The sequence below is a fragment of the Haliotis cracherodii genome, unplaced genomic scaffold, assembly GCF_022045235.1.
Source record: "Haliotis cracherodii isolate W230 unplaced genomic scaffold, xgHalCrac1.p SCAF_29, whole genome shotgun sequence".
NCBI lineage: Eukaryota > Metazoa > Mollusca > Gastropoda > Lepetellida > Haliotidae > Haliotis > Haliotis cracherodii.
The window spans coordinates 123,862-151,071 of NW_027266285.1; the positions used below are offsets into that span (position 1 = coordinate 123,862).

Below are 27,210 nucleotides of genomic sequence, written 5' to 3' on the forward strand. Positions count from 1 at the left end.
TATTTTATAATAGAAGATATAATTCATCTTATTCCATAGAATATATCTTTCATCTTATTCCATAGAAAATATCTGACAGTGTTTCAAATATGAGTTTCAAAAGTGAGTTTCAATTTTTCCACCATGAAAATCATCTTTTGAAGCAAGAATCATCTACTTCTACTTGACTGAAAATATGAAATATAAAACATTGTAGACTTTGTTTTCAACAAGCTTTCTGACAGTTATCACTCAAAGAAAATCATAGATCTTCACAAAACATCTGGAAACATCTTCCCAGTATTATTCACTCATAAATCCTTCGTGAAATATGACAAAAAATAAGCCAGATTCATCCGATAAGGTCAGAAAATGACCTTCCTGCTTTTCATTAGATGAAAGATGTTCTGTGTGCAGAAAAAACAAAAGGTAGTGTGTTGGTGGCATCTATGGTGTCTGCTTTTTATTACACTTCTTGGAGTCTGAAGGCTCAGAGATTCGTTGTCCTATTTTTACATACAGTGTAGGTACTGCCGGTGTCTTCCATGTCTTCTGCCTCACTTAACACCAGAATGAGATGTTCTGAGGACTAATTGTTTCCTTCTGTGGCTGCTTGCCCAGTTGTAGTTATGGTAGCTTCCTACTCTGAAGGGAGGCTAACCTCCTGGACTGCCCAGTCTGTTTACATCTGCTACACTTTTCTCAGGGAATAATGTCTGTGTTGGAAGGTTTTTGAAGAGGCAATGTGAGCATGTGCTTCCTGCATTGGTGTACAAATTTGTGCACGGAAACTTCTTCCGTGGATATTTTTGGAAGCAATTTTGTATCCAATGTCAGGGGTTGGTGACAGCCATCTTGAAATTCCATTTGGGATCCAGTTTCAATGATATGTGTATATGATCGTAAAGAGGTGGAATTATTAGTTATCATTGCATAAGAACAGTAAGTGTTTTTATTCATGGATCCAGGCCAGGAATGATTATGTTATGTGTTTTGTGCTTACTCAGGTATTTTTCATGTGCACCTGTTCTGCTACTTTGACTGATGTAAGAGTTACAAGATCACCAACATTGAAACTTGCACTTGGCAACAATCCATTAATTTGAGCCAAATCACTGTTGCCAAGATAAAAGAAACTTGTAGGGTTTGATTATATGTAAAATAATTCATGCATATAATTACTTTTAAACTGGTCCAACCTATTTTAAATTCCAGCTTCAAAATATTCAAATCAATGAAAATGTGATCGGGGATGACCGGAGATTTGAACTTTGGTATGCAGAACCCACCTCTGAGAAACTAACATTCCAAGCCAAGAATATTTATTCTAAGCAAGCCTGGATCAGGGAAATTAGAGGAGCATTGAAAAGATTAGGTAAGTAATAGACAGAGTTTAACAAATTTGTTATTTAAGAAAATGGTTTCCATTGCATGGTTCTCCCTTTCAGTGATATATCAACATATGATGGTGACATTAAAGGGCAACAACACTCCAGCTTTGAAAGTATTGAAATATGGATGGCTTTTTTTTTTATAAGCCATTTTGGTTTGACATGCGTTCAGCGCTAATTGGCATCTGGTGATTACGTGTGCAAATTAAAGAGGCACATGCAAGATGGCTGAGTGTTGGGGTATTGTGAGGTTTACTATGATGTCTTGGGACTCCTGAATCTTTACCTTTCTAAATTATGGATATGCCAAGGACCTTCCATGCATAATTTCAAAATCATGCATTCAGTCTCCATCAATTCCTCTTCTTCCCCTGTGTGTTTGAAAGGAAAAATAATTATCACGAATACCTCATATAGTTGTGTCAATGCTAACTTATTTAAACTATTTAGAGTTTAATCCATATTTAGTGAAACTATTGCCAAATTGGTAAGATGTAAAGATTATTATTTGATGTTTCATGGTATATTTCAGAGAAATGATGATGTCACTTTTAAGAACTGTTCTTGTTTGAATGTTATATAGTTTTGTATTGGTATTTAGGAAATATATCTATAGAGGTAAAATGAAATGTAATATTGTTCTTCGATGACCTGTGCTAAATGTGTACCAGTACTCACAATTAAATTGACCTAATTTAACAGAAGATTTAGATGTTTCATTTTATGCTGTATCTGTATGATAATTGATGTTGTAACATTGTATTGCTAACCCAGTTACTGTGCTGGGTAATTATAATTTCCAGTTACAGATGTGTCATAATGGACTCCTTACTCAGTGCCCAAGTATATAAGTATATAAGTATATAACCCTTCCCAATGATAATAGATATTTGAAGAAACCTTTCTTACTTAGAGTCTGAGGAGCATTGCTAATTATCTTTTATATTATAAGGAGTTTAAAATCTATGAAATATACCTTTTTACGAATTTAGCCTTGGTTAAAACTGTGGGGCTCCTTCGTGACACACATACATGTTCCTCCACTTCTGTGTCTTGACATTGTGTGAATGATGAAATACCACTTCACAAAGACACACACCGAGACAACCTATACTTGAACAGTACTCTATGTTTTATACAGATGTCAGAGATCTTAACGTGTAGAAGGAAACCAGTCAGACTTGGCATGCCTGCACCTATTGTCATCTGCAAAAATAATCAGTTAAAATGAGGGCCTTTTATTTGATTTACAGACTTTTACTGCATAAGATTGGGTTTATAAATGAAAATAAAACTTTGAACAATGGTTGTATCAAAAGTGATCTCTCAATAGTATGGTCAGTTAGGTGATACAATGGGGAAAAAGAATAAAAAGGGTCTTTAAAGATGACAAATAAAACTGTTTCCTTCCTTCCCTTAATACCAACTTTAATTTTTCTGCAAACAAAATTTGTATTTCCCAGACTATGAGGGAAGGAAAAAATAGTCACAATGATAAATTTTATTCTATAGTGGGGAGAATTTTAAGCTGCAAACCAAGGAAAGAACCAAAAAAGCCTGAGCTCCCTTGTCTGTAAGTGTTCTGCACTGAAGATATGGATCAGATGCCTGTGATAAATATATTGCAATATAATTACTGCAGACTCCTCCTTGCAAGGCTGACTTCCTGCTGAGTGGGCTCATTTGTTGGATGTTAGGATGGAGAACACATGGTGTGTTATGTAATAAACTATTCTGCTTACATGCTAATTAATTACTATAATTTGATTTAAAAGTTGGGTTGATGCACCTGCTGGGATAATTTTTTCAATATCATGTTTGATTTCAGATGTGTTATATAATTATTATGGTGAAATAATTAGGCTACAAGTTGCAGATGAGACATGTGAGATGTACAGGGAAAAATGTATACTTGATATGTTTGTCATTGTACCTGATTTTAGTGTCTTGATTTTAATTTGTGTAGTATGGCTGTGTTTGAGGTGTTCAACTGACTGTTGATCACGTGGACACTTTAATTATCATAAACATAAAAAAAGTGATGAACATGGAGTATTTTGAAATAATAATACATGGAGGAGAAGCGCACAAACAATAGTTTCATGAATACTGGCTTTGAAGTTCCTTAAATAATTCCATATTTAAGGGAAGGGTTTGCATAACCACAGCCATAGACAACCTTATTACAAAAAATCATTGTTCATGATGTGTGCAGTTTGAAAGAAACAGAGATCTTGCAACAGCTCCTAATGGAAGGGTCTATCATTGGAAAGGAAATTGATGATTGAGAGATAGTTGTATAAATAAATATACTTAAATAACAATAGGTCTTTTGAAGGAACAGCAAGGATGCAATTGTAGTTTTGAATGTTAATATAATAGAGAAAAAGTAACAATCTTCTGTTAACTGCATATGAATTGCTGTATACTGAAGGTATGTGTAATTCCATTGTAACTGCTTTTGTTTCATGTTTATCATGTAAGTGGAAAAGGCAATTCTGGTTCAATAATTCATGCGAACTATTTTTCTAGTGAAGCATCACATTCATACAGTATCTATAACCTAGGATATATCTGACATGATTCATATCAATGAAATAAAAAATAATAATAGTTGTAACCCAAGAGCATTTTTGGAAAGGTACCAGAAAGTCTATTTCTGTAAGTGGGAGAAAAATGATGAATGTCTAGTATTCAATGACCTGCCTAACAAGCCCAGATAACATATTTGGAAACATGTGGTCATTTGCATTCCCTTAACCTTAATCATGTGTGTTAATGAGTTGGATTACAAGGTGGGTAATTAGTTGAGTGACAAAGAAGTCTCACCAGTACATATATGTGTTACACAACTATTGGGGGACAGAGTTCCTTGACACAAGGGCAGTTCCCCAAGTAGGCCCTGAGCACTTGTCAGCATTACATGTGTTTTTGCCCTTGTTTCTGTTAGGTAAGATGTCTTCTTTATCCATCACATGAAATACATGCTTGACAATATTCCAACAGTTTATCAGATTGTTCTTGAGACAAAACAAACACTATCATTTCGTGGTCTATGTGGATGCCTCTAAAATATTTCTCCAAGTTGGCCTGTTTTTACTACAATACTTGGAATGATTAACATTAAAGTTTATTTATCTTCATATGAATGATACTAATTACTAGGGAAATACAGCTGATAAAAACAGAGAACAAATATGCTTTCATATAGTTCTAGGACGGTGTTTACTCCTGCTGTGATATAAATGAATAGACGTGGACAGAAACCAATTCTCATCATGTAAGATTGTGTTAATCATCAACTGTCTTACTTCTGCTTCTCCAGACAATATATTCTAAATAATGTTATTTCTCTGGAAACAACAGAAACCTGTCTAGCATCAATGGGTTGTATAAGTTTTGACGAATGATATAAATTCTTTCCAACATACTTCTGTACTAGCTGTGCCAAATGGTTTCTATCAGAGGTGTCTATATTTGAGTTAGCATGTTGTTAAAGGAATAAATTAACTGTTATAAAATTAAGCAGACATTGGCATGAAGATTAACCACTGACAGTAATTTATTTACAAATATTTCAGTCACCTTAACTGAGCTATCATTTAATTTTGGAAACAATGTCTACAACTGAATATGTTCCTTGTCTTAATCAGATATGGTCATACCTAGAGCTATTTCAAATTCAATTACAAGCAATGTCTTTTTGCAAGAAATGTAATGCAATGATATTATTATTGTATAAATAGTTTTTTTGTTAACATTTAATAACCTTTAGAATGAGAGATATTTGAAAATAAATATATTTGTTATCATGTAGTTCTGTGCCAAGATGTGGGTTCGAATCCCGGTTGGGCGGTCGGGTAGCCAAGTGGTTAAAGCGTTCGCTCGTCAAGCCGAAGGCCCGGGTTCGATTCCCGACATGGGTACAATGTGTGAAGCCCATTTCTGGTGTCCCCCTGCCGTGATATTGCTGGAATATTGCTAAAAGCGACGTAAAACCAAACTCACTCACTCACTCACTTGAATCCTGGTTCACCCTGATTATGTTTCTAGGTTTGTCAGCACCATACTTGTGGTCGTGGGTTTCACCGAAGTGGTAAACGTCTGAGCCTTCCTCCCATATTAAGCTGACAGGCTGTGATATAACTGGAATACTGTTAAAAGCGGCGTTGAACCCAACTCGCTCACTGTGCCAAGAATATTGTAGTAGGATAAATATGTTGAAACCTATAGTCCATGTATCTCTGCAGCTGTTAAAGATAAATTAAAAGAAATAGTAATACATGCATGATGCCAAACTCAACCTTGACATACATATTTGAAGAATATTCTACTAATATGTTATAGCCAGTACTGTCCAATGTATTTCTTGGCAGAGCTGACAGACAAATATTTAGAAAATGTAAAGAAATGGTTTCTGTAAATAAAGTCAATATTTCCCTTGGTAGATCTTCATACTATGCTTATTTGTTCCTTAATTTCTAAAGTAATTGCCCTTAACCAACAGTAAGAATTCCTGGAGATAGCATTTAGTCTTCTCTAAAATTCAATATGGAAGCTTTAATACCAGGAAGAAAAATGTTTGGCAAAATAAGGTAATTTGCCTTTTAGGACATACAAAATTAATGTGAACAATAAAATTAAATACTTTCTAAATGATGATATAAATTGTTGTTTGTCGATTGAATGTAGATAGTTTTTTCTTTGGAGCTGTTTTTGGATAGGATATGAATGATTACCATGGTATGTTTCATTTACTGTGTGTTTTGAATTTTACATTCTTTTCTTTTAATGAACAAAATAGCAGGGAATTTCTCCAGTCAGTCCCACCAATTTTATACAAACCATTGTTTTGGAAACATAGTCAGCATACATTGTGCAGTAATCTAAAAACTGATTCTCACTACCAATCCAAAATATATTTATTTATCTCAAATGCTTACAAACAAATTCTCAATTTGTTTTGGCTGTATACTAAATGTATAAGAAAATAGGAGACCAAGTGTACGAAAAAAAGTATTAATTTTGTTTCTAACTCTCAATTTCTGCCATGGCATGTGCAGAGTGTGAATGAGAAAGTACGGACTCATGCTTGGTGCCGTCTAACATCTGCTACAGCACTGCAGTAAATGAGCAGGCTCATGCAGCATGATGGAGATGCACACTGTGTGAACACTACAACATAGCTATGTGTGAAGGGGAATGTTTGTGTTGTACTGGTGTTGTAGAACTACACTGACATAATGGAAAGAGTGAGTGAGTGAGGTGGGTTTAACGCCGCTTTTATCAGTATTCCAGTTATATCGCGGGGTGTCAGCTTAATGTGGGAGGCAAGCCCGAAGTAATGCAGGTCTCGGACGTTTACCACTTCGGTGAAACCCACAAGCACGGGTATGGTGCTGACAAACCTAGAAACATAATCGGGGCGAATCAGGATTCGAACCCACAATCATAGGTTTCTGGCATTCCCAAGGGACGCAACTCTGCACAGTGAATTGCGGCGCCTTAGACAACTGCACCACCCCTGCCCTCTAATGGAAAAAATAAGACTAATAAGGAGAGTTATTGAATCATTGAGTTCAAACTCAGAAACAAACGTTCTAAGTATATCAAAAGATGACTGTTACAAGTCTGGTGGTATAGTAGCATTTAATCATGGTTTAAGTTATCAGTGAATTGTAAAGTGATTGTGGTTAATTTGATATAGTATATAGTCTACTTATTCTGATTTCAAATTCTGATTCATCACTTTAGGCTTTCCTCACATATCAAGCTTACATGCCATGATGTAGGTGAATTACTGTTCAATATTGCATTAAAATTCACTCACTCGCTCACTCACTCACTCACTCACTCACTCACTCACTCACTCACTCACTTCCTATAAAGCGATTCATCTGTAACTATTTTTAACCCCCTTTACCATCCGTAGGTGTTGAAGACACAGACATCATGCCAGAACGACGTTCCAATGCGGCATCTCCATCCAAGAGATCCAACATGGAGAATGGCGACATTGGTGACGAAGTTGACAGAGGTGGAGACAGTGGCTCTGAGTCAGACAGAACACAAGGTAGAGCTGAAAAATAATGTTTAAAAGAAAATATAAGAAAAGAAATCTTTGAATTGTTTTAAAAAACCCGACAAAACCCTTTCTGAATACACAAGAATTCTCTGCCAAAAGCAGGGTCATTTTTACAATTCTGATTATAGCATTAGTAAATAGTTGTTCATGGTTTCTATCTGGGTCAATTGGCTGCTAACAGCCTTAACCAATGATCAGAGTAGATTGGACACCAAAAAAACTTGCATGCACAAAAGACTCACAAAATAGCATCCTTGCCTATAATGTATTAATGCAATTGACCCTTTATCAACCAAACAATCGTCGAGTTGTAATTGATTTATTTTTTTCTTATTGTTGAAGGAACAGATTGGAATAATCTCTAAGGACCTGTTCCACAAAGTGTTTTTAGTGCGAAGATAATTTAATTTCCACATGTTAACCGTGACTTACGACAGTCCTAAGGCCAAAATTGCTTTGTGGAACCAGTAGGTAGTACCAGTGTAGTGTTTGACTGCACATTATGATACCAATTTTAACTCATACCTCCTGCATTATACCCAGGAAAAAAACAGTTCTTGAATTGACAATTTTTTCTTCCAAGAATCCTGTTCTCTTTGCAAATTTGAATAACCTGTAGAAATGAAATTGAATCATAAAACATTACCTTTAACTTTGGAATTAATATTTTGTTTTCATATTGCCTTCATTTCATTCCAGACTACGTGTCCCTGAGCTCCCTGGACACTGATATGAGCAGCTACCACACTGCGCATGAGTTCGAGGACGGATCCACCCAGCCTTTCTTTAAACGCCGCCCAAAGAAGATTGTCTGCACAGGTGAGAGAGTTCACATGCAGCATAGTCCATGCACTCATACTTGCCATTGTTTCACATGTGGAGGGAAAAACCTCTGCCAGTGAGATCAACTCTGCAACAGTCAAATATTCCAACAAAGACATGGTATTCTTCAGGGTGAGGGACAAGGGACAGGTGTCAGGAAAGCACTCTTCCAGTGTTGTAGAGAAATATTACCTTTGCCATAGTTATGTAGTTATGCCAAGACATGAGTCACTGATGATGTAGGTGTGTAGATAGTTGTGAAGTTGGATAACGTCCTGTCTAAAGTTATCTCCCTTGGACTGTCTCTTTAGTGTGTAAGTTTGTGTCATCGTGGGAGAAATTTCATTGAAAAGTGTGCACAAAATCTCAGCAACAAGGTGTTACTCAAATTAAAAGGCTTTGTTCCTATGTTTTCTGTATGATATTGCCATATCAAAATAGGTCCTCAGTACCCTATTTCTATTACCCTGTAAAGATTCCAGGGCAGAATAGGTCCTCAGTACCCTATGCTGATTACCAAGTATGAATTTCTGGGCACAATAGGTGCCCCGTGCTCCATGTTTGTCGCCAGTAGGGATTTCAGGCAAACTAGGTCCCCACTACAACATGTTTGTCACCAGAAGGGATTACGGATAAACTAGGTCCCCAGTACACCATGTTTGTCACCAGAAGGGATTCCAGGCAAACTACATCCCCAGTAGCCTATGCTGATTAACAAGTATGAATTTCTGGGCATAATAGGTGCCCTGTGCTCCATGTTTGTCACCAGAAGGGATTCCGGGCAAACTAGGTCCCCAGTACACCATGTCTGTCACCAGAAGGGATTCCAGGCAAAGTAGGTCCCCAGTACACCATGTCTGTCACCAGAAGGGATTCCAGGCAAACTACGTCCCCAGTACACCATGTTTGTCACCAGAAGGGATTATGGGCAAACTAGGTCCCAAGATGTTTGTCACCAGAAGAGATTTCAGGCAAACTAGATCCCCAGTACAACATATTTATCACCAGAAGGAATTCCAGGCAAGTTTGGTCCCCAGTATACCATGTCTGTCACCAGAAGGGATTCCAGGCAAACTAGGTCCCCAGTACACCATGTTTGTCACCAGAAGGGATTCCAGGCAAGCTAGGTCCCCAGTACACCATGTTTGTCACCAGAAGGGATTACGGGCAAACTAGGTCCCAAGTACAACATGTTTGTCACCAGAAGGGATTCCAGGCAAACTAGATCCCCAGTACAACATGTTTATCACCAGAAGGAATTTCAGGCAAGTTCGGTCCCCAGTATACCATGTTTGTCACCAGAAGGGATTCCAGGCAAAGTAGGTCCCCAGTACACCATGTCTGTCACCAGAAGGGATTCCAGGCAAAGTAGGTCCCCAGTACACCATGTCTGTCACAGGAAGGGATTCCAGGCAAACTAGTTCCCCAGTACACCATGCCTGTCACCAGAAGGGATTCCAGGCAAACTAGGTCCCCAGTCAACATGTTTGTCACCAGAAGGGATTATGGGCAAACTAGGTCCCCAGTACACCATGTTTGTCACCAGAAGGGATTCCAGGCAAACTAGATCCCCAGTACAACATGTTTATCACCAGAAGGAATTCCAGGCAAGTTCGGTCCCCAGTATACCATGTTTGTCACCAGAAGGGATTCCAGGCAAAGTAGGTCCCAAGTACACCATGTCTGTCACCAGAAGGGATTCCAGGCAAAGTAGGTCCCCAGTACACCATGTCTGTCACAGGAAGGGATTCCAGGCAAAGTAGGTCCCCAGTACACCATGCCTGTCACCAGAAGGGATTCCGGGCAAACTAGGTCCCCAGTCAACATGTTTGTCACCAGAAGGGATTATGGGCAAACTAGGTCCCCAGTACACCATGTTTGTCACCAGAAGGGATTACAGGCAAACTAGATCCCAAGTACAACATCTTTGTCACCAGAAAGGATTCCAGGCAAACTAAATCCCCAGTACAACATGTTTGTCACCAGAAGGAATTCCAGGCAAGCTCGGTTCCCAGTATACCATGTTTGTCACCAGAAGGGATTCCAGGCATACTAGGTCCCCAGTACAGCATGTTTGTCGCCAGAAGGGATTCCAGGCAAAGTAGGTCCCCAGTACACCATGTTTGTCACCAGGAGGAATTCCAGGCAAAGTAGGTCCCCATTACAACATGTTTGTCACCAGAAGGGATTCCGAGCAAACTAGGTCCCCAGTACAACATGTTTGTCACCAGAAGGGATTCCGGGCAAACTAGGTCCCCAGTACACCATGTTTGTCACCAGAAGGGATTCCAGGCAAACTAGGTCCCCAGTACACCATGTTTGTCACCAGAAGGGATTATGGGCAAACTAGGTCCCCAGTACACCATGTTTGTCACCAGAAGGGATTCCAGGCAAACTAGTTCCCCAGTACACCATGTTTGTCACCAGAAGGGATTCCAGGCAAACTAGGTCCCCAGTACACCATGCCTGTCACCAGAAGGGATTCCAGGCAAACTAGGTCCCCAGTACAACATGTTTGTCACCAGAAGGGATTCCAGGCAAACTAGTTCCCCAGTACACCATGTTTGTCACCAGAAGGGATTATGGGCAAACTAGGTCCCCAGTACACCATGTTTGTCACTAGAAGGGATTCCAGGCAAACTAGTTCCCCAGTACACCATGTTTGTCACCAGAAGGGATTCCGGGCAAACTAGGTCCCCAGTACACCATGTTTGTCTAGCCATTATATCTTCTTATTTGGCTGATGTTGTAAGTCAAGAGACAGGTGGAAAAACATGGAGCCAGATTTAATTTGAGGTTAATTTTCAAACAAAAGCATATGTTAAATGGATATTTTTTATCACATCATTTTTTTGTTTTCTTTTCCAGAATTAATAGTTGCCTCTTAATTACCAAACTAATATTGACCTTCCCAAACCAGCTGAATTACATCACTGTCCATATTTATATATTGTTTACACATATACCAAAATATTCCTCTTAACAAAATGGATAATATTCATGTTCACAATAATGTCAAAAAGAATAAATGTAAATAAAAACATTAACTTGAAACTTCCTTCAGGTAGGTTAAACAGTATATATCTACAATATACTTACAATTAACATGGATAATTCCAGTAATCACTTCCATTAGGTAATCCACAATACCATTTTAAGTAGAACCAACCTGTGGATAGCAGACCCTAGCATTTGATAACTTTTCTTCTTATTAATCACTGAGTAAAACGCTTCCCAGAATAGCACTGTAATATAAGCTGTTGCTGGAAAAAGAATGTGCAGGCTAAGTTTAAAGTGTTATGACTGGTGCTTGGAGAAATGTATGGTCTGTTTGAAGTAAATGGACTGACATGCATCTGTAGAACATACAGATGTACAACTTTGTATCATGGAAAACAATACTTTACTTATACGAGTAATCTAAAATGCCCATTTTTCTGGCCAGAGTTGTGTCCCTTTGGTGCAACAGAAACCTATGATCATGGGTACGAATCCCAGTTTACTCTAGGTTTGTTAGCACCATAGCCATGCTTGTGAGTTTCATCGAAGTGGTAACTGTATGTCATATGGACCCGCATCACATCCGGCTTTCTTCCTTAACTTCAAGCTGACATGTCGTGATATAACTAAATACTGTTCATAATACATGTTGTGTTAATTTGAAGCCTAAAAAGTCATATGGGATTCATGGTCTTGCCATAGTCCCTTTGTCTTGCCAGTATCTGCTAGTGATGGAGTTAAACCCCAAATTAATCCTGATTATGTCCATACTTACATGCCGTACCTCATGAGCTGGAATCTTGGAATATACATGTTCAAAGCAGTTTTGAACCTACCTCTCCAACTCTAAAGTAGTGCATTCAGAAGTAGTCTCTGTATTATTTGGATTACAAATTGTTTTTCTGAAACTCAAGGGTTGGTGGTCAAAGCTCTGAAAAGAAGAGTCAGTCAGATGAAGTTAAAAAATACATGAAATGAAAGAAAATATGTTTTTAATGTCTACTTAAAGGATTACTTTCCTTCTCATATTGACCTACTTTGAAGTGTTTTTTGTGTGGAAATTAGTGAAATTTGGGTGGGTGGACAGTAAACAAACATTTACCATACAAGGAAACGCATTGTAATTGATATGGTATTGAAGATTCATTCACAACTGGTTGACTTATATAAGTGGTATAAACATATAACCTTCAAAATCATATGCATAGAGATCAGATGAGATTATGTTTAGTTACCAAACTATGATGATATAAATGTTTAAACATGATGAACTACACAAAGGTTCACTCTGATTTCATGAAATTCAACAAACACCAGGTCTTACAGGGAGTGTTGGAGGAGATTGAAGTTTTCTGAAACAAATCAAAACAAAGTACATGTACACACAAAAATTCTTTATAAGTGGATATATTCACATGACCCGCAAATCATATAAATTCAGATGAGATATGAGATCATGTATAGTTACCAAAATGTAATGATATATACTTTCAAACATAATGATCCACGGAAAGGTTCACTGATTTCATTTTGCACAGACCTGACGTGGAGTGTCAGTGCCGTAGCCAGACATTTTTTTTATAGAAAACAGTTTTATTTGAATAAAGTTGGGGACAAGTGATACTTGTACAAATATTTGCCCCCCAGCCCCCGCCACCCTGTCCCCAAAAGTTAACTACTTCCTTGAGTGTAGGAGAGATTAAAGTTTTCTGCAAAACAACAAAACAAAATACACATGAAAAGACTTGAAACAAATACATTGTCCATCATAATTCAGTTTCAATAAACATTCAACTTTCAAAACATGATGATCAACACAAATGTTCACTGACTTCATGAAATGCACCAGCCCTGACTGAGTGTGGGAGGAGACTGAAGTTTTCTGAAACAGACTATTCATGTATCATCTTGCCTGCCACCAAAATTCCACATGCTCATCTCTGGCTGCAAGACTTCTGTCTCTTTAGTTGAACAGTAAAAATAACCCAGGTGCCAGCTCTGCTTGCCTGCTGCAGCAGCCTCTTGCCCAAGGATACATTAATGGCTGGCCACACTGACACTAACTGACCCAGGACCTGACCAGTGGCCGGTAAGAGGAGTTTTGGTCAATTCTATGTCTGAAGTTAAAATTTTGATATTTTGTGACCCCTGCTGGCAAGGTTGTGGGAGGGAGGGATAATGGATGTACACAGATAGAGGTGGCTAACGCTGGTTTGTGGGGCATGGGTGCTGGTGATTAGATCTTGACATGTTTGCAGGTCGTTCTGCTGGAGTACCTCCATGTAGCTTCACTGGTATGTTCAGGTAATCATATATTAAGTCTTTGATAGGCATGTAGAAGTTGGAAGAACATAAAGACATTTAACTTTAATGGATAGTAGCTTCTTATTTGTTTGTAACAATGTTCAAAGTCAACTCCTTGCCCCTTTATCAGCTAAATACTCAGTGAATATTCATATATACTCAGTGAATATGTAGTGAATACTCATGTCACATAGTTAAATGTTGTTTCTCATGTACAGATCTGTATATACAACCTGGGTCAGCAACTTTTTGTATATTTATTACCTTCTGCATCATGGCAAGATAGTGTGTATCAAGTTTCATTGCCAATTCCATTTTGACATTACCAAGGTACTGATAAATCCTGTGAGGTTTTATAGATGGCGCAGTGATGAATAGGGATGTATGTTATGAATAGCTTTGAGTTCCTGTGGCTGCTTGGTCAGATATCTGAATCCACGTTGTATGCATATCAGTGGAATTCTGGGTGTCCCATGCTGTGATACGTCATACAAAACTGTCTAAAACCATCATCATTTCAAGGGTTTTGTCTATAACAATGACTTGTATATTCAGCTTGCTATGCACAATATATTGTAATGCCATTTTCCAGAATCTTGATAATCTTGACAAGCAGATATGAAAATGAAGAAAATCCAGTGAATAAATTCCTAAAGGCAAAGTGAAAAGGAGTTTTCATGATGGTATATGGTCCTTAACTTGATATCTCTTCCAAGACAATAATGTAACTTTAATGGTCTAGGCAAAATATGAAGAGTCACTATGGAGTATGATTTACATTTTGCAGTAGCCTCATGTACAGGATTTCATGACCTGAATTGACTTGAGCACCATGAGACAGGGAGTTCAGCTTGTAACATCCCATGTATGCTGCTACTGACTCATGTAACAAATGTCTCATTACAAGTTCACAGAGAATTATTTTCGGTGAAATATTTGTGTGACAATAACATCTATCTGGAGACCACCATTGCACTCTTGGTATGGTAACGTGAAGTACGAACAGGCTCACTTGAGATGTGAGGTGACATTATATCAACAGCATTGGGCAATAAGATAGGTGGAGTCTTTAACAACTAATGATTAACTACACAATATGCCTGCAAAAAGTGTGCTGCGCCATACTATCTACAGTTGTCTAAAACTAAGGATATACTGTTGATGGTCCTTGGGAATTTGTGTAAATGAGGTTTCACTGTTAACATGTAGGCCATACAAATTAATTATTTGATTTTCATCTCTCCCAAATCACTTTCAAACACTGCCTCATTGTATTTAATACAAAGAACCTACTGATGAAGACAATTGCAATGTGAATTCCCTTCTCTCTTCTCTTGATAAAATGCACCTTTAAATGCAGGTATTCTCATATTTGGTTATAAATGTAATGTCTTATGTACTGTGGCCTTATATAATATGTTTATGAGTACACACAAAAAATGATAAAGAAGAGAGCAGGTAATTGAGTGTGTAGGGGTACACCTATCTTCCTAGTCTCCATGATAACAGGGAGCTGATGGTGACTGGCCTTGTGTTAATCAAGTGCAGGATTCAGCATGGAGAGACTTGATACCTGGAGCTTCTGCAGACATTCCAGTGTATTGAGTGAGAAAGGATCATTACTCTGGCAGATGTGTGGATCTTTATAATTAACACCAGGTCACCTTGTAGCTCTAGACACCAAGCCTATAGGAGGCTGCAGTCAGAGTCTATGCTACCACATTACAGATAGTACAGTTATGTAGTGATGGTTTGGGCAGATGTGTTTTTCAGCATTATGTGTCATAATTACCACTATCACATTCAACATGTTCAGTCAAAATGATACCACCTAACTTTTTAAGGGCACATTTTTTGTATATCAAGTAATTACCCTATGAAATGTTGAGTGGTATAACTGAATTACACAACAAACATACATGTCACTTTAATGATTGTAGATTATGTCCCTTTTGTGATTTAACAACTGGCTGCATTATACTGATTTTTTTCATGTAGAAGTGAGGTGAGGTGATTTAGTAGTGAGGTGGTGTGCCTTTTTCTTGAAATTACTGTTCTGTAATTCAAGCAGGTGAACAGGTGTTATAGTGGCAGGGGCGATGGAAGAAATAGCCTACAGTTTATCAGTGATAAGATAAGTTTTTTGATGATGTTATAAGTCAACAGTGTACTGAGTCTCCTGACATCATCAGATGTTTATGGAAGTTGATATTGTAATATGATTTATATCTTATGTACTTTATGTGTTGTTTCTTTGTAGAATGAAGACTAAATTGATATGAGAAACTTGAATATTCACATGTCTTGGCACAGATAATTTATATGTCAATCCATGCTTTTTTAAAGTATTTTGAAAATTGAAGAATTTGGCCACATATATGGATGAGCAATCTAAGAATGGCTGAAGAAAAATACGGGAATTATCTGTCTTCACCAACAATATGCACCTCAGAGTAGACAGACTGTAATGTAAGCAGCATGTCAGGCCAGGTGTATTATGTCAACATCTGCAAGATCTTGTTTGTCACTGCCAGTATGGGTTACTGCTACTTGGACGATCAGTGTGATCAGGTACAGAGCATGTGTGGAGGTATAGCTACAGCATCTGTAACATCATAATTCTATTTCTAGTCAAGTCTGACATCAGATAGGGAAGGTTGTATGAGTGTACTCAACATGAATATGTATTTTCAGAGCCTGTTATCGCTTGTTTGTTTGTTGTTTAATGTCTCACTCAGCAATATTCCAGCTATATGACAGCAGTCTGTAAATAATTGAGTCTGGACCAGACAGTCCATTGATTGACATCATGAGCACCAATCTACTTTTTTTGGTAAAGCCAAAAGGGAATACATGATTACTACAAACAAAATATGGAATTTGCAATATTTAATAATTTATCTCTACATCTCCTGATCTTGTCTAATGTATGTTAAATCAATGTAAATATGTAATTTTGAAGCTATTATTTTAGGGAAGCCCAACCAGAACAGATGAATGATGAAAGCACTTGTTCACAGAGGCCATCACTATCTCTTGACCTTGTGTAATGTGTGTTAAGCCCGTCAAGGTTACCCTCTTATTAACCCATCTTCACCTACACATGTACCTATGGTCTGTGTATAGCTAGGATGTTTATGTTGAGCCACCTCTAGATGTAGACAGGCTCAGGTTTCAGTAGATTACCGTAATTAATGTTATGGTTTGGTCTTGTCAGATTACAGGCAAGTCTAAACATCAGACTAACATCACTACATTAAAGGTATATTGCCATGGTTGTTTTTAAAGGGGGTATAGCCTCAGACTGCATTTTCCTATTTGTGTCAGTGGGACATGTTATCTAAGGCTGTGCAATCCCATGTGAAGAATCATATCCTTAAGTCATTCCAGGATCTGCTGAGCAAAGCTTCAAATCTCAGTGTCATCCCTATCAGCACCAAAGCCATGCTTAGTGGTTTCATCAAAGTGTTAAGCGTGTATGACCAGCATCACTTTGGAGTCCATACTTCCCTCCCACTCCAGCTGACATGCCAAGATATAAGTGGAATGCAGTTACAGTGGCTTTAAACTACACTCACTCACCCACTGCCTACCTTACCTCACTCACTCACAACTGGGGTCAAAGGTGGCCCAGTTGTCTCAGGCACCCAAATTTGCTGTCCAGAGTGCCATAAACCTATGACTGTGGGTTCAAATCCCAGATTGACCCTGGTATTGTTCTAGGTTTACCTGCATCATACTAGGGTTTGTGGGTTTCACCTAAGCGTTAAATGTCTCAGACCCGCATCACTTCAGGCTGTCCTCCAACGTAAAGCTGACATGCCACGATGTCACTGAAAGGACTGTTGAAAACAGCATCAAACCAAACTCACTCACTCACCACTGTGCAAGAAATAGTTAAGGATGTCTACTGGTATGTGTTTGTGTCCACTGCACAAGTAAGCTGTGGTATATTGGGAGTCCTTTACAGCATATCTTAAGTCAATCTGTCGACAAAATGACTGAAAGTCAAATTGTCAAAAAATTTGGTGTTATTTATGAAACAAAGTGTGAATTAATTCCCAATTTATGACAGGGTGCATATTGTTTATGGCAAAAGGAATAAGAGTAGGGCTGTAACATTCTTGAGCTATGTTGTCACTGCATAGTAACCTTGTTTCATGACATTGTTAATGGAATGTTTATGTACATTAGAAATTGAGGGATATGTGTAGACAGGAATCTTTTTGTTCATTTGCTAAAAAAACCCACACATGTAGAAATTATTATGTTTTCTTATAGATTAATGTTTGTCCAAGGTTAAACTACTTTTGAAATTACACTTATATGCAAAACTGTAAATTGTTGAGTGATTTCTCTATGTTAGTCTACAATAAAGTATAAATTTGGTGTAGTAGGTAGTAGGTGCACCTAGCTAGATAGAATGCACACTTACGCCATTCATTTTTCATATGGAAACTTAGATTAAGTAACCTGGATTTTAAAAATACCTTTCTCAGAAAACGTTAAATGCTCTGACTACAGATCATTGGGCATCAATAAATGCAAAGACTTGTTACAATGAGTTTTAGTAAGACAAGGTCACCCTGAACTGAGAATCTATGTGAGGTATTCAAAGATGACATATGTATTAGATGCTTCCAGCAGGTTGATGTCTCCTAGTGTCAGTGCAGTGTTAAGGGTGAGATATGTGTGTTATCACATTTTCCATCAGAGCTTTTCCACCAGCATACCAATGCAATCATAAGAAAATGGTAGTTCTACCTTGACATGTTCAGAGTGACACATGTATTAGAGGCAGATCCAGGATTTTTTTTAAATAAGGGAGTTCAAATTTCAAATTCTTAACAGACTGTTTGCATGTGTGTATTCGGGGTTGGGTCAAATTTTGAATGCATTTGTGTATCTTAATACAAAGAGGAGTTTTCCCCCCATGCCACTGGGGTTCCCTATTTTGACTTGTATCCTTTATTTCTGTGTTTTTTCTTGACTTGCCTTTGCATGTGTTTGTGACAGGTGCCACAGGTAGGGCAGGATGCCTTCACCTTTTTGTGAACACCTAGTATTATCACTATTTCATAGTGATTCATAAACACATGCCCTTGACATCGTCAGAATTTGATTAATGGACTCTGTCAGTGTAGATTTCTTATGATTATGGAATTTTATTTTGTCGCTTTTATTCATATAGGATGTGAGGGGGCAGTGTTTCAAACTCCATGAAACCTTTGGATTCATCACTGTTTGTGTATAATTACTGTATGATAATCAGAAGCCATTGGAAACAGTGTTTTACAAGCTTGTATTTCAAGCAAGAAATCCTGTGTAGACTTTAAATTTCCTTGATTTCATTACAAGGTGACATTCAACTGGTGGATGTGCACCATATGATTCAAGTCTGCTTCAGAAGATTTGGTCTCATGATAGATACCATCTTAACTTGCCAAGGTGTTTGACTACATGGTTTGAATTCCCTGGCAAACTGTCAGACATTTCTTTAAGGTTTGGCACAGAGTTCACCTTGATGATATATAGGAATCTGTGACAATGGTCCAACAAATCTGAGCCAAAACCTGAAAGAAATTTAATCCTGAATAGAAAACATAACAAGAAAATGAAAAATGTTTTAAACCATGTGAATCTGGTAATATGCTGAACATTATGAAATAGAGCGCTTAGATAATGTACTATCTGCATGTTGGCCCCGTCAAGTAGAAACACTGAACGAAATACTTTGATTTGGTTGATTTTTGTCATGGCAGCATAACATGTTGTCATTCATTGTTTATGAAACTTCATTGTCTTTCATGTCTGTCGAACAGCTATTCTGATACATGCAAAGAGGCTGGAAAGAACATTACTTTTATATTTACAATGTAATTTCAATATTATATGTTTGGGGTTTTGTAGTGGCCCTGAAGTATCTCTTGCTTTTGAATATTTGCAACCCTGAAAACCCATGATTGTCTTATCTCCAAATAAATAATATTATTTGGTACATGAGTGAGTTAGGTTTTCATATTTATCTGATTGTGATACCAAGTCTACTGGATTGGGTTATGGCAGCGATAACACTCACCATTATGATAACATACCCTATAATACATTGAGGGCACTCTACTGGCAGTCATGTGTTGTAATGTAGCCCACAGTGATGGATGACTGTGTCATGAGTACTTTTCCTGTATGGCTGGCATCACATCAAGTCCATCACCAGAGTCTCATTACCAAACGGATCATAACATATGCTCTGCAAATCAGACATGTGTTACAGTAGGCTGGTTTTGCAAATAGAAAACATTGGAAGAACTGGAAGCCCCGAGTGGGAATCTAGGTGGGTGTAGTCAAGTTTTTAAATTCCTGTTTAGCTGCTGGAGAGCAGGATGGTTGTTATCAAAAGCAGTTCCAGCTTCACCTTACCAGTTGGACTATAAGCAGTTTCACAGAAGCAGCGCTCAGTGGAACAGTCAGTTTGTCTTCTAGTCAGTGGTTTTGGAGATCTCAGTTACTGCAAATTCTAGAAATAAAATCTGTTTAACTGAGAGTGGTTAGAAGATGGTTGTTTTAGGTTGTTGTTAGCCTTGGCTTTGGTCCTCTTAGGGTTAAGGGTTAAGTTGTTCTTCCAATTTTTGGGGGGGCTGATAAGGTTTGGCAAGTTCCCAAGAAACTTGTGCAGGGATAAAATTGGAATTACCAGATATATGAAAACACTGCATCAGATTCCTGAGACGTTACATCATAATTTGCGTGGAACTATTGCTTCAATCCTTTTACCTCACTCTACACGGTGAAGGGCATGTTTTATTTTGTTAAGCTGCCGTATGAATAAGTATAAGGTAAGACATGTTATGCAGTATTATCTGTGTATTGATATATTTCTTTGTTTTCAGATGGTGCACTTAGTGTCCACCCGTATACTTTACTGTTAGGCTTGGTTTTTACAGATATAACACGTGCTGGTTGCACTCCCAAAAACATGTCTGTCACAGAAAATTGCTTCCGATTTGGCAAGTATCTAAGGGATAGAATTTGTCTGTATGGCACTCTTGGTATTTCAAAACACCTTGAGGATGAACATAGCTATCAGGTGTGGAAGTAGAGACTAAACCACTAAAATATGTTTGCAAACTGAATTATAAGAAACAAATATAAAAGATTTTTAGTAGGAATGACTTCAAAAGACATTAATATAATCGATTATCACTTTCTGCCAAACATTTTGTGAACTGCAATTAATGCTGAAACCTTAAAAGAAATGGAAAGAACAATGAAAATGTTTCAAACCATTTTTAGATTACCTGAATGGTTGACTCAGATCAGTTGGTTACAGCATTGCCTTGTCCTTATCAAAACTTTGATTCCCAATATAGGCAAAATGTGAAGTCTGTTCTAGGTGTCAGTGGCTGTGATAGGCTTGAGTATTAAAAATATCACATTAAAACATACTCACGTACTAAACAACTAGTATTAAAAAAAGTCATAATTTTAAAAAAAGTAGTATGTAAACAACCTTGGTTGTTTCAAGATGTGTGGCTGCCATGAGATTCCCTAGGCAGTGGTGAATGTGTGAAAAGGTGAAGATGCCATACAGTTTCAAGATAACAGTTTCAAGTTGTGAGATGTGTTGTACTGTCTTATGCTTGACAGTAACAGTGTTTGTGCTCTCATTACAGAGGGGTCAACAGCGAAGCTTGATTGTGTTGTTGGTGGAAACCCACTACCGACACTCACTTGGCTGACCAACAACGTAGAAGTTGAGGAGACTGCCACCCGCAAGTGTGTTGTCGAGGGAGACAACTGCGCCCTCGTATTTCGGGAGGTGAAGAAGACAGAGGGTGGACAGTACACAGCCAAAGCAACCAATGTTAATGGTGCTATAGTCAGCACAACAGAACTTGTTGTATTAGAAGGTAGGCTTGTCATTATGTACACTCTTGGAATTTTCTTGTATTCCAAACTTGTTAAAAATAATCTTAAGATTTTCCTACCTCAATTTTACTAGCTATCTCCTCCCAATGCAGATGTGATTTTTAGCTTGATCGAAACATGATTCGTTTGTGTGTTCAATTGCTAATGAAGATCGCATGGGTTTCACTTGCATATTCATATTTATTTGTTAATATGACCATCTAAGAACTGTGATGTTGTAGAAATCCAGGATCACGAGGCTGTATCGGAACCACCGTCTAAGACAGTATCACCAGAGCCACAAGAGAACGGTCAGCAGGAGGCAGAAGCTGTCAAAGAACAAGAATCATCACAAAAACCAGTAAAGGAGCCTACACCAGAAGCGGTTAAAGAGTCTGAGCCAGTTAAAGAGCCTGAGCCAGTAAAGGAGCCTACACCAGAACCAGTTAAGGAACCTGAGCCAGTAAAGGAGCCTACACCAGAACCAGTTAAGGAACCTGAGCCAGTAAAGGAGCCTACACCAGAACCAGTTAAGGAACCTGAGCCAGTAAAGGAGCCTACACCAGAACCAGTTAAGGAACCTGAGCCAGTAAAGGAGCCTACACCAGAACCAGTAAAGAAACCTGAGCCAGTAAAGGAGCCTACACAAGAACCAGTAAAGGAACCTGAGCCAGAACCAGTAGAGGAACCTGAACCAGTTAAAGAACCTGAGCCAGTAAAGGAACCTACACAAGAACCAGTAAAGGAACTTGAGCCAGTAAAAGAACCTGAGCCAGTAAAGGAGCCTACACCAGAACCAGTAAAGGAACTTGAGCCAATAAAAGAACCTGAGCCAGTAAAGGAGCCTACACCAGAACCAGTAAAGAAACCTGAGCCAGTAAAAGAACCTGAACCAGTAAAGAAGCCTACACCTGAACCAGTAAAGAAACCTGAGCCAGTAAAGGAACCTACACCAGAACCAGTAAAGGAACCTGAGCCAGTAAAGGAACCTACACCAGAACCAGTAAAGGAACCTGAGCCAGTAAAGGAGCCTACACCAGAACCAGTAAAGGAACCTACACCAGAACCAGTAAAGGAACCTGAGCCAGTAAAGGAACCTGAACCAGTTAAAGAGCCTACTCCAGAACCTGTAAAGGAACCTGAGCCAGTAAAGGAACCTATACCAGAACCAGCAAAGGAGCCTACTCCAGAACCAGTAAAAAAACCTGAGCCAGTAAAGGAACCTGAGCCAGTAGAGGAGCCTACATCAGAACCGGAAAAGGAACTTGAGACAGTTAAACAGCCTGTGTCAGTAAAGGAGCCTACAGCAGAGCCTGTCCAAAAAACTGAAGAGCCTTTGACAGAACCTGAATCAGTAGCAGAACCAAGCAAGGCAGCAGAGCCATCAGAGCCTGTATCAGCCGTCGAAGACCAGAAGGAACAATCTGTTGCTAAAGGCAGTGCTCCAGTTATTAAAGAAGATATGAAAGACATGAGAATAGAAGCTGGGCATCTTGCCCGTTTTGACTGCCGTGTGTGTGCTTACCCTGATCCAGAAATTGTATGGTATGTTCTTTTAGTAATCTATAATAGTTGGAGAATGGCAAGAGTTGAATACAATAAAATAAATTTTACAATTCATATAACAAATATTCCACTGGTGGGGCAACCTCTTGGGTTTAGAAAAGATGTTTTGCTATGGCTGATTTCATTATACATGTATATTTCTAGTTGGCTGATACATGTATATCACTACTTAAGACTGACTGAGTATGGTTTTACGCCGCTTTTAGCAATATCCCAGCAACATCACGGCGGGGACACCAGAAATGGGCTTCACACATTGTACCCATGTCGGGAATCGAACCCGGGTCTTCGGTGTGATGAGCGAACGCTTTAACCACTAGGCTACCCGACCGCCCCCACTACTTAAGATGACAAATGTTGAAAAGCTACTTGTCACATAATATTAGAAAAATTATCCAGTCACTATTTGCACATATCCTTGATCTTGCTAAGAGAAGTATATTCAGTTGTTTTATAACCTTCTGATTTCTCTCCTCCAGGAAGAAGGATGGGAAGGTTGTAAGGGAGAATGAGAAGTTTAAGCTGATCAACGCCAACGATGACATCTTCTCTCTCCTAATAAAGAATGTCAAGGTGGCAGATAGTGGCAGATACCAGTGTGTGGCCAAGAACGAGTATGGCGAGGCCACCACAGAGGCCTTGCTCAATGTCATTGGTAAGTATTGGATGGTACCACGGAGGTCTTGCTCAATGTCATTGGTAAGTATTGGAGGATACCACGGAGGTCTTGCTCAATGTCATTGGTAAGTATGGGATGGTAGCACAGAGGCCTTACTCAATGTCATTGGCAAGTATGGGATGGTACTATGAAGGCCTTGCCCAATGTCATTGGTAAGTATGGGATGTTTACAGGGAGGCCTTGCGCAATGTCATTTGTAAGTATGGGATGTTTACAGGGAGGTCTTGCTCAATGTCATTGGTAATTATGGGATGGTACCACAGAGGCCTTGCTCAATGTCATTGGTTAGTATGGGATGTTTACAGGGAGGCCTTGCTCAATGTCATTTGTAAGTATGGGATGGTACCACGGAGGCCTTGCCCAATGTCATTGGTAAGTATGGGATGGTACCACGGAGGTCTTGCTCAATGTCATTGGTAAGTATGGGATGGTACCAGGGAGGTCTTGCTTAATGTCATTGGTAAGTATGGGATGGTACCATGGGGGTCTTGCTCAATGTCATTGGCAAGTATGGGATGTTTACATGGAGGCCTTGATCAATGTCATTTTTTAGGATGGGATGGTACCACGGAGGCCTTGCTCAATGTCATTGGTTAGTATGGGATGTTTACAGGGAGGCCTTGCTCAATGTCATTTGTAAGTATGGGATGTTTACAGGGAGGCCTTGCTCAATGGCATTGATTAGTATGGGATGGTACCATGGAGGTCTTGCTCAATGTCATTTGTAATTATGGGAGGGTACCATGGAGACATATCTAAATTTAAACAAAGCTTTATGATATTTTTCTCGCTTATGCAAAATGTAGGGTAGACCCATCCATAAGAGAAGATTGTGTCTGAGAATAAGGACTTGTTTATAGCAGTATGAATTATTGGTGCACTCTGAGAGAATATGTCAATATCCAAAACATGTTGACACTTGCATAGATATGTGTTTCCAAAATAATCACAGAAAATGATGTTGTCATTTGTTCTGATTTTGCAGCTCTTAAGGCAGAGATTGAAGAGGAAATGATGGCCCCACGTTTCACCACCAAGTTCTATGACCTTGACTGTCTGGAGGGTGTGCCTATCGACTTCACCTGCATGTATCAAGGCAAGCCTGAACCTGATGTCGCCTGGTTGATTGATGGCAAAGTGGTCACAACAGATCTCAACTTTGATGCCACAATGACCAATGATGGCAGACAGGCAGCTCTTGCTTTCCGATTGGCCCAGACCTACCATTCAGGGGAGATAACTTGCAGGCTCAGGAACGTAGCTGGAGAGGCAAAGTGTCGTGCATGGTTAAATGTCAGAGAAGATCCGAAGAAACGTGGAACAAAACCCGAGTTTGTGGAGAGACCGAGAGATGCAGACATCAGAGAAACAGAAGAAGCAACATTCGAGGCAATCGTCATGGGTGACCCTGCTCCGGAGGTCACTTGGTACTTCAAGGGCAGAGAACTCTTTGTAAGTCAAATTTAATAAATTGACTGCATTTTAAAAAACCCTAATCTTTAGGTGTAATTAGGATATATAGTTAAGAAATTGGTAATAGTTATATGTTTTCTCTATGCACATGTCCTACAAGCTATACAATCAGTGCACCTTGTGAAAATATAGACTGATTCTGTGTTCAGGAGTCAAAACGCCGTGATATCATCCAGTCGGGTGATACGTACACGCTGGTGCTGAAGGATGTGATTCCAGCCAATGAGGGTGAGTACACCTGCCGGGCCAAGAATGCTGCTGGAGAAGTCTCTTGTCAGGCCTGGTTGACAGTTTTGGCACCCAAGAGGAGAGAAGCATCACCACCGATATTCAAGGAGTAAGTCATGGCCCTTTCCTGTGGTCCAAAATAATATTTTGAAAATTCCATTATTTTAATATGAAAATAAAGTTTGTCATTGATTAAGTACATACATTAATATCTATGAATTATGTTTATGCTGTCAGAGAAAATCTGACACTGTTGTTCACTGAGGTCATTTCTTTATTTTGGGGTCAGTGATAATGACCTGAATGTAGCAACAGTTTTGTGTGTGTGTTTTTAAATCTGTATTTCTGCATCCTGATTTCATCTGATGAACTTGAATATCATATCCTGCCTCTAATCTTCACTTATTTGAACAGAGTACCTGAAAAGAAGGCCAAACCCTATGGCTTCCCTCCATCTTTCACCAAGAGAATCATGGACACTATTGCACCTCCTGGTGGCTCAGCAAGATTTGAGTGCCGCACCATCGGTGTGCCAGAGCCAGAGGTTGAATGGTTTGTATGTGTTATCAACTTAACATAAGGTAAACACTGTCTCAACAAAACATGACAGAAGTGTTGCTTGTCACTCATTCATGGCTTAGGTACAATGGGCTACCATGATTTTGCTAGAATACTGCTAACAGCAGTTTGAAACTGCACTTCACCTTCACTCAACGGAAATATTTTTAGACTTTTTTGTCTGATTTAGTCACTTTCTTTTACCATTTGTAATATGGTACATTTACAAATATCCAATACACCATTTATGCAGTCTCCTAATTGTTTCTGATTTTGAACCCAGGAAAAAGGATGGGCTTCCTATCAAAGATGGTGGCAAGTATTCAATTGGGAAGGAAGGCAACACCTACTATCTGACACTGGATGATGTGGACAAGGATGACATGGGAGAATTCACCTGCACCATCACAAACGAGGCAGGCAAAGCAACCAGTATGGGAAGGCTTAAGGTTAAAGGTAAAACAATTGTCAAATTATTCCTCATGATAAATGCAGGGGCACGGGTAGCCCAGTCATCTAAGGCGCAGCGATTTGCTGTGCAGAGTTGCGTCCCTTGGGCACGCCAAAAACCTATGATTGTGGGTTCGAATACGAATTCGCCATGATTATGTTTCTAGGTTTATCAGCACCATACCTGTGCTCTTGGGTTTCGCCGAAGTGGTAAATGTCTGAGCCCTGCATCACTTCGGGCTTTCCTCCCACATTAAGCTTACACACCATGATATAACTGGAATAATGTTAAAAGCGGCGCTAAATCCAGCCCACTCACTCACTCGCTCACTCACTCACTCACTCACTCACTCATGATAAATGCATATCTGTATTGTACCGTTTCCATGCACCTGGTACTGCACAATTTTTGCACTAGGTACTTGAACTGAGTGTACCAAAATAAGATTCTCAGCTGACTGGAGAGTATACAACTATAGCTGCATAAATGGCACTAGAAGGTTTGTATACACATAACCAGCTCTTCCAACTGGGTATCCATTTGCTGCTGTGTGAACAGAGGCCAGCTTTGAATAAAGTCACTCAGCACACACCACATTGTTAAACATATGTGTTTCATACAGAGTGCAACCTTGTTAGACAGGATGATCTTGTTAGAGACATATTTATACATGCAAAAGAACATTATTCTGCAACAATGATTTGTTAAACCAGGAATTGGCTAATCTGGATGAGTATCCTTGGCACAGTACCATCCAGCATGCGCA

At 38.9% G+C, this 27,210-nt stretch overlaps 1 protein-coding gene across 7 annotated transcripts in view; it reads left to right on the forward strand.

Moving 5' to 3' along the window:
- Positions 1-27,210, forward strand: part of LOC139473414 (protein Obscurin-like) — a 141,558-nt gene that overhangs the window by 66,915 nt on the left and 47,433 nt on the right. For all 7 annotated transcript variants that reach the window (XM_071255977.1, XM_071255979.1, XM_071255983.1 and 4 more), the window contains 10 exons: positions 1,195-1,354; positions 7,303-7,443; positions 8,155-8,274; positions 21,255-21,491; positions 21,732-23,034; positions 23,535-23,710; positions 24,720-25,186; positions 25,357-25,544; positions 25,850-25,987; positions 26,277-26,449. In XM_071255977.1, coding sequence (XP_071112078.1) covers positions 1,195-1,354; positions 7,303-7,443; positions 8,155-8,274; positions 21,255-21,491; positions 21,732-23,034; positions 23,535-23,710; positions 24,720-25,186; positions 25,357-25,544; positions 25,850-25,987; positions 26,277-26,449 — 3,103 coding nt within the window. The remainder of the gene's footprint in view (positions 1-1,194; positions 1,355-7,302; positions 7,444-8,154; positions 8,275-21,254; positions 21,492-21,731; positions 23,035-23,534; positions 23,711-24,719; positions 25,187-25,356; positions 25,545-25,849; positions 25,988-26,276; positions 26,450-27,210) is intronic.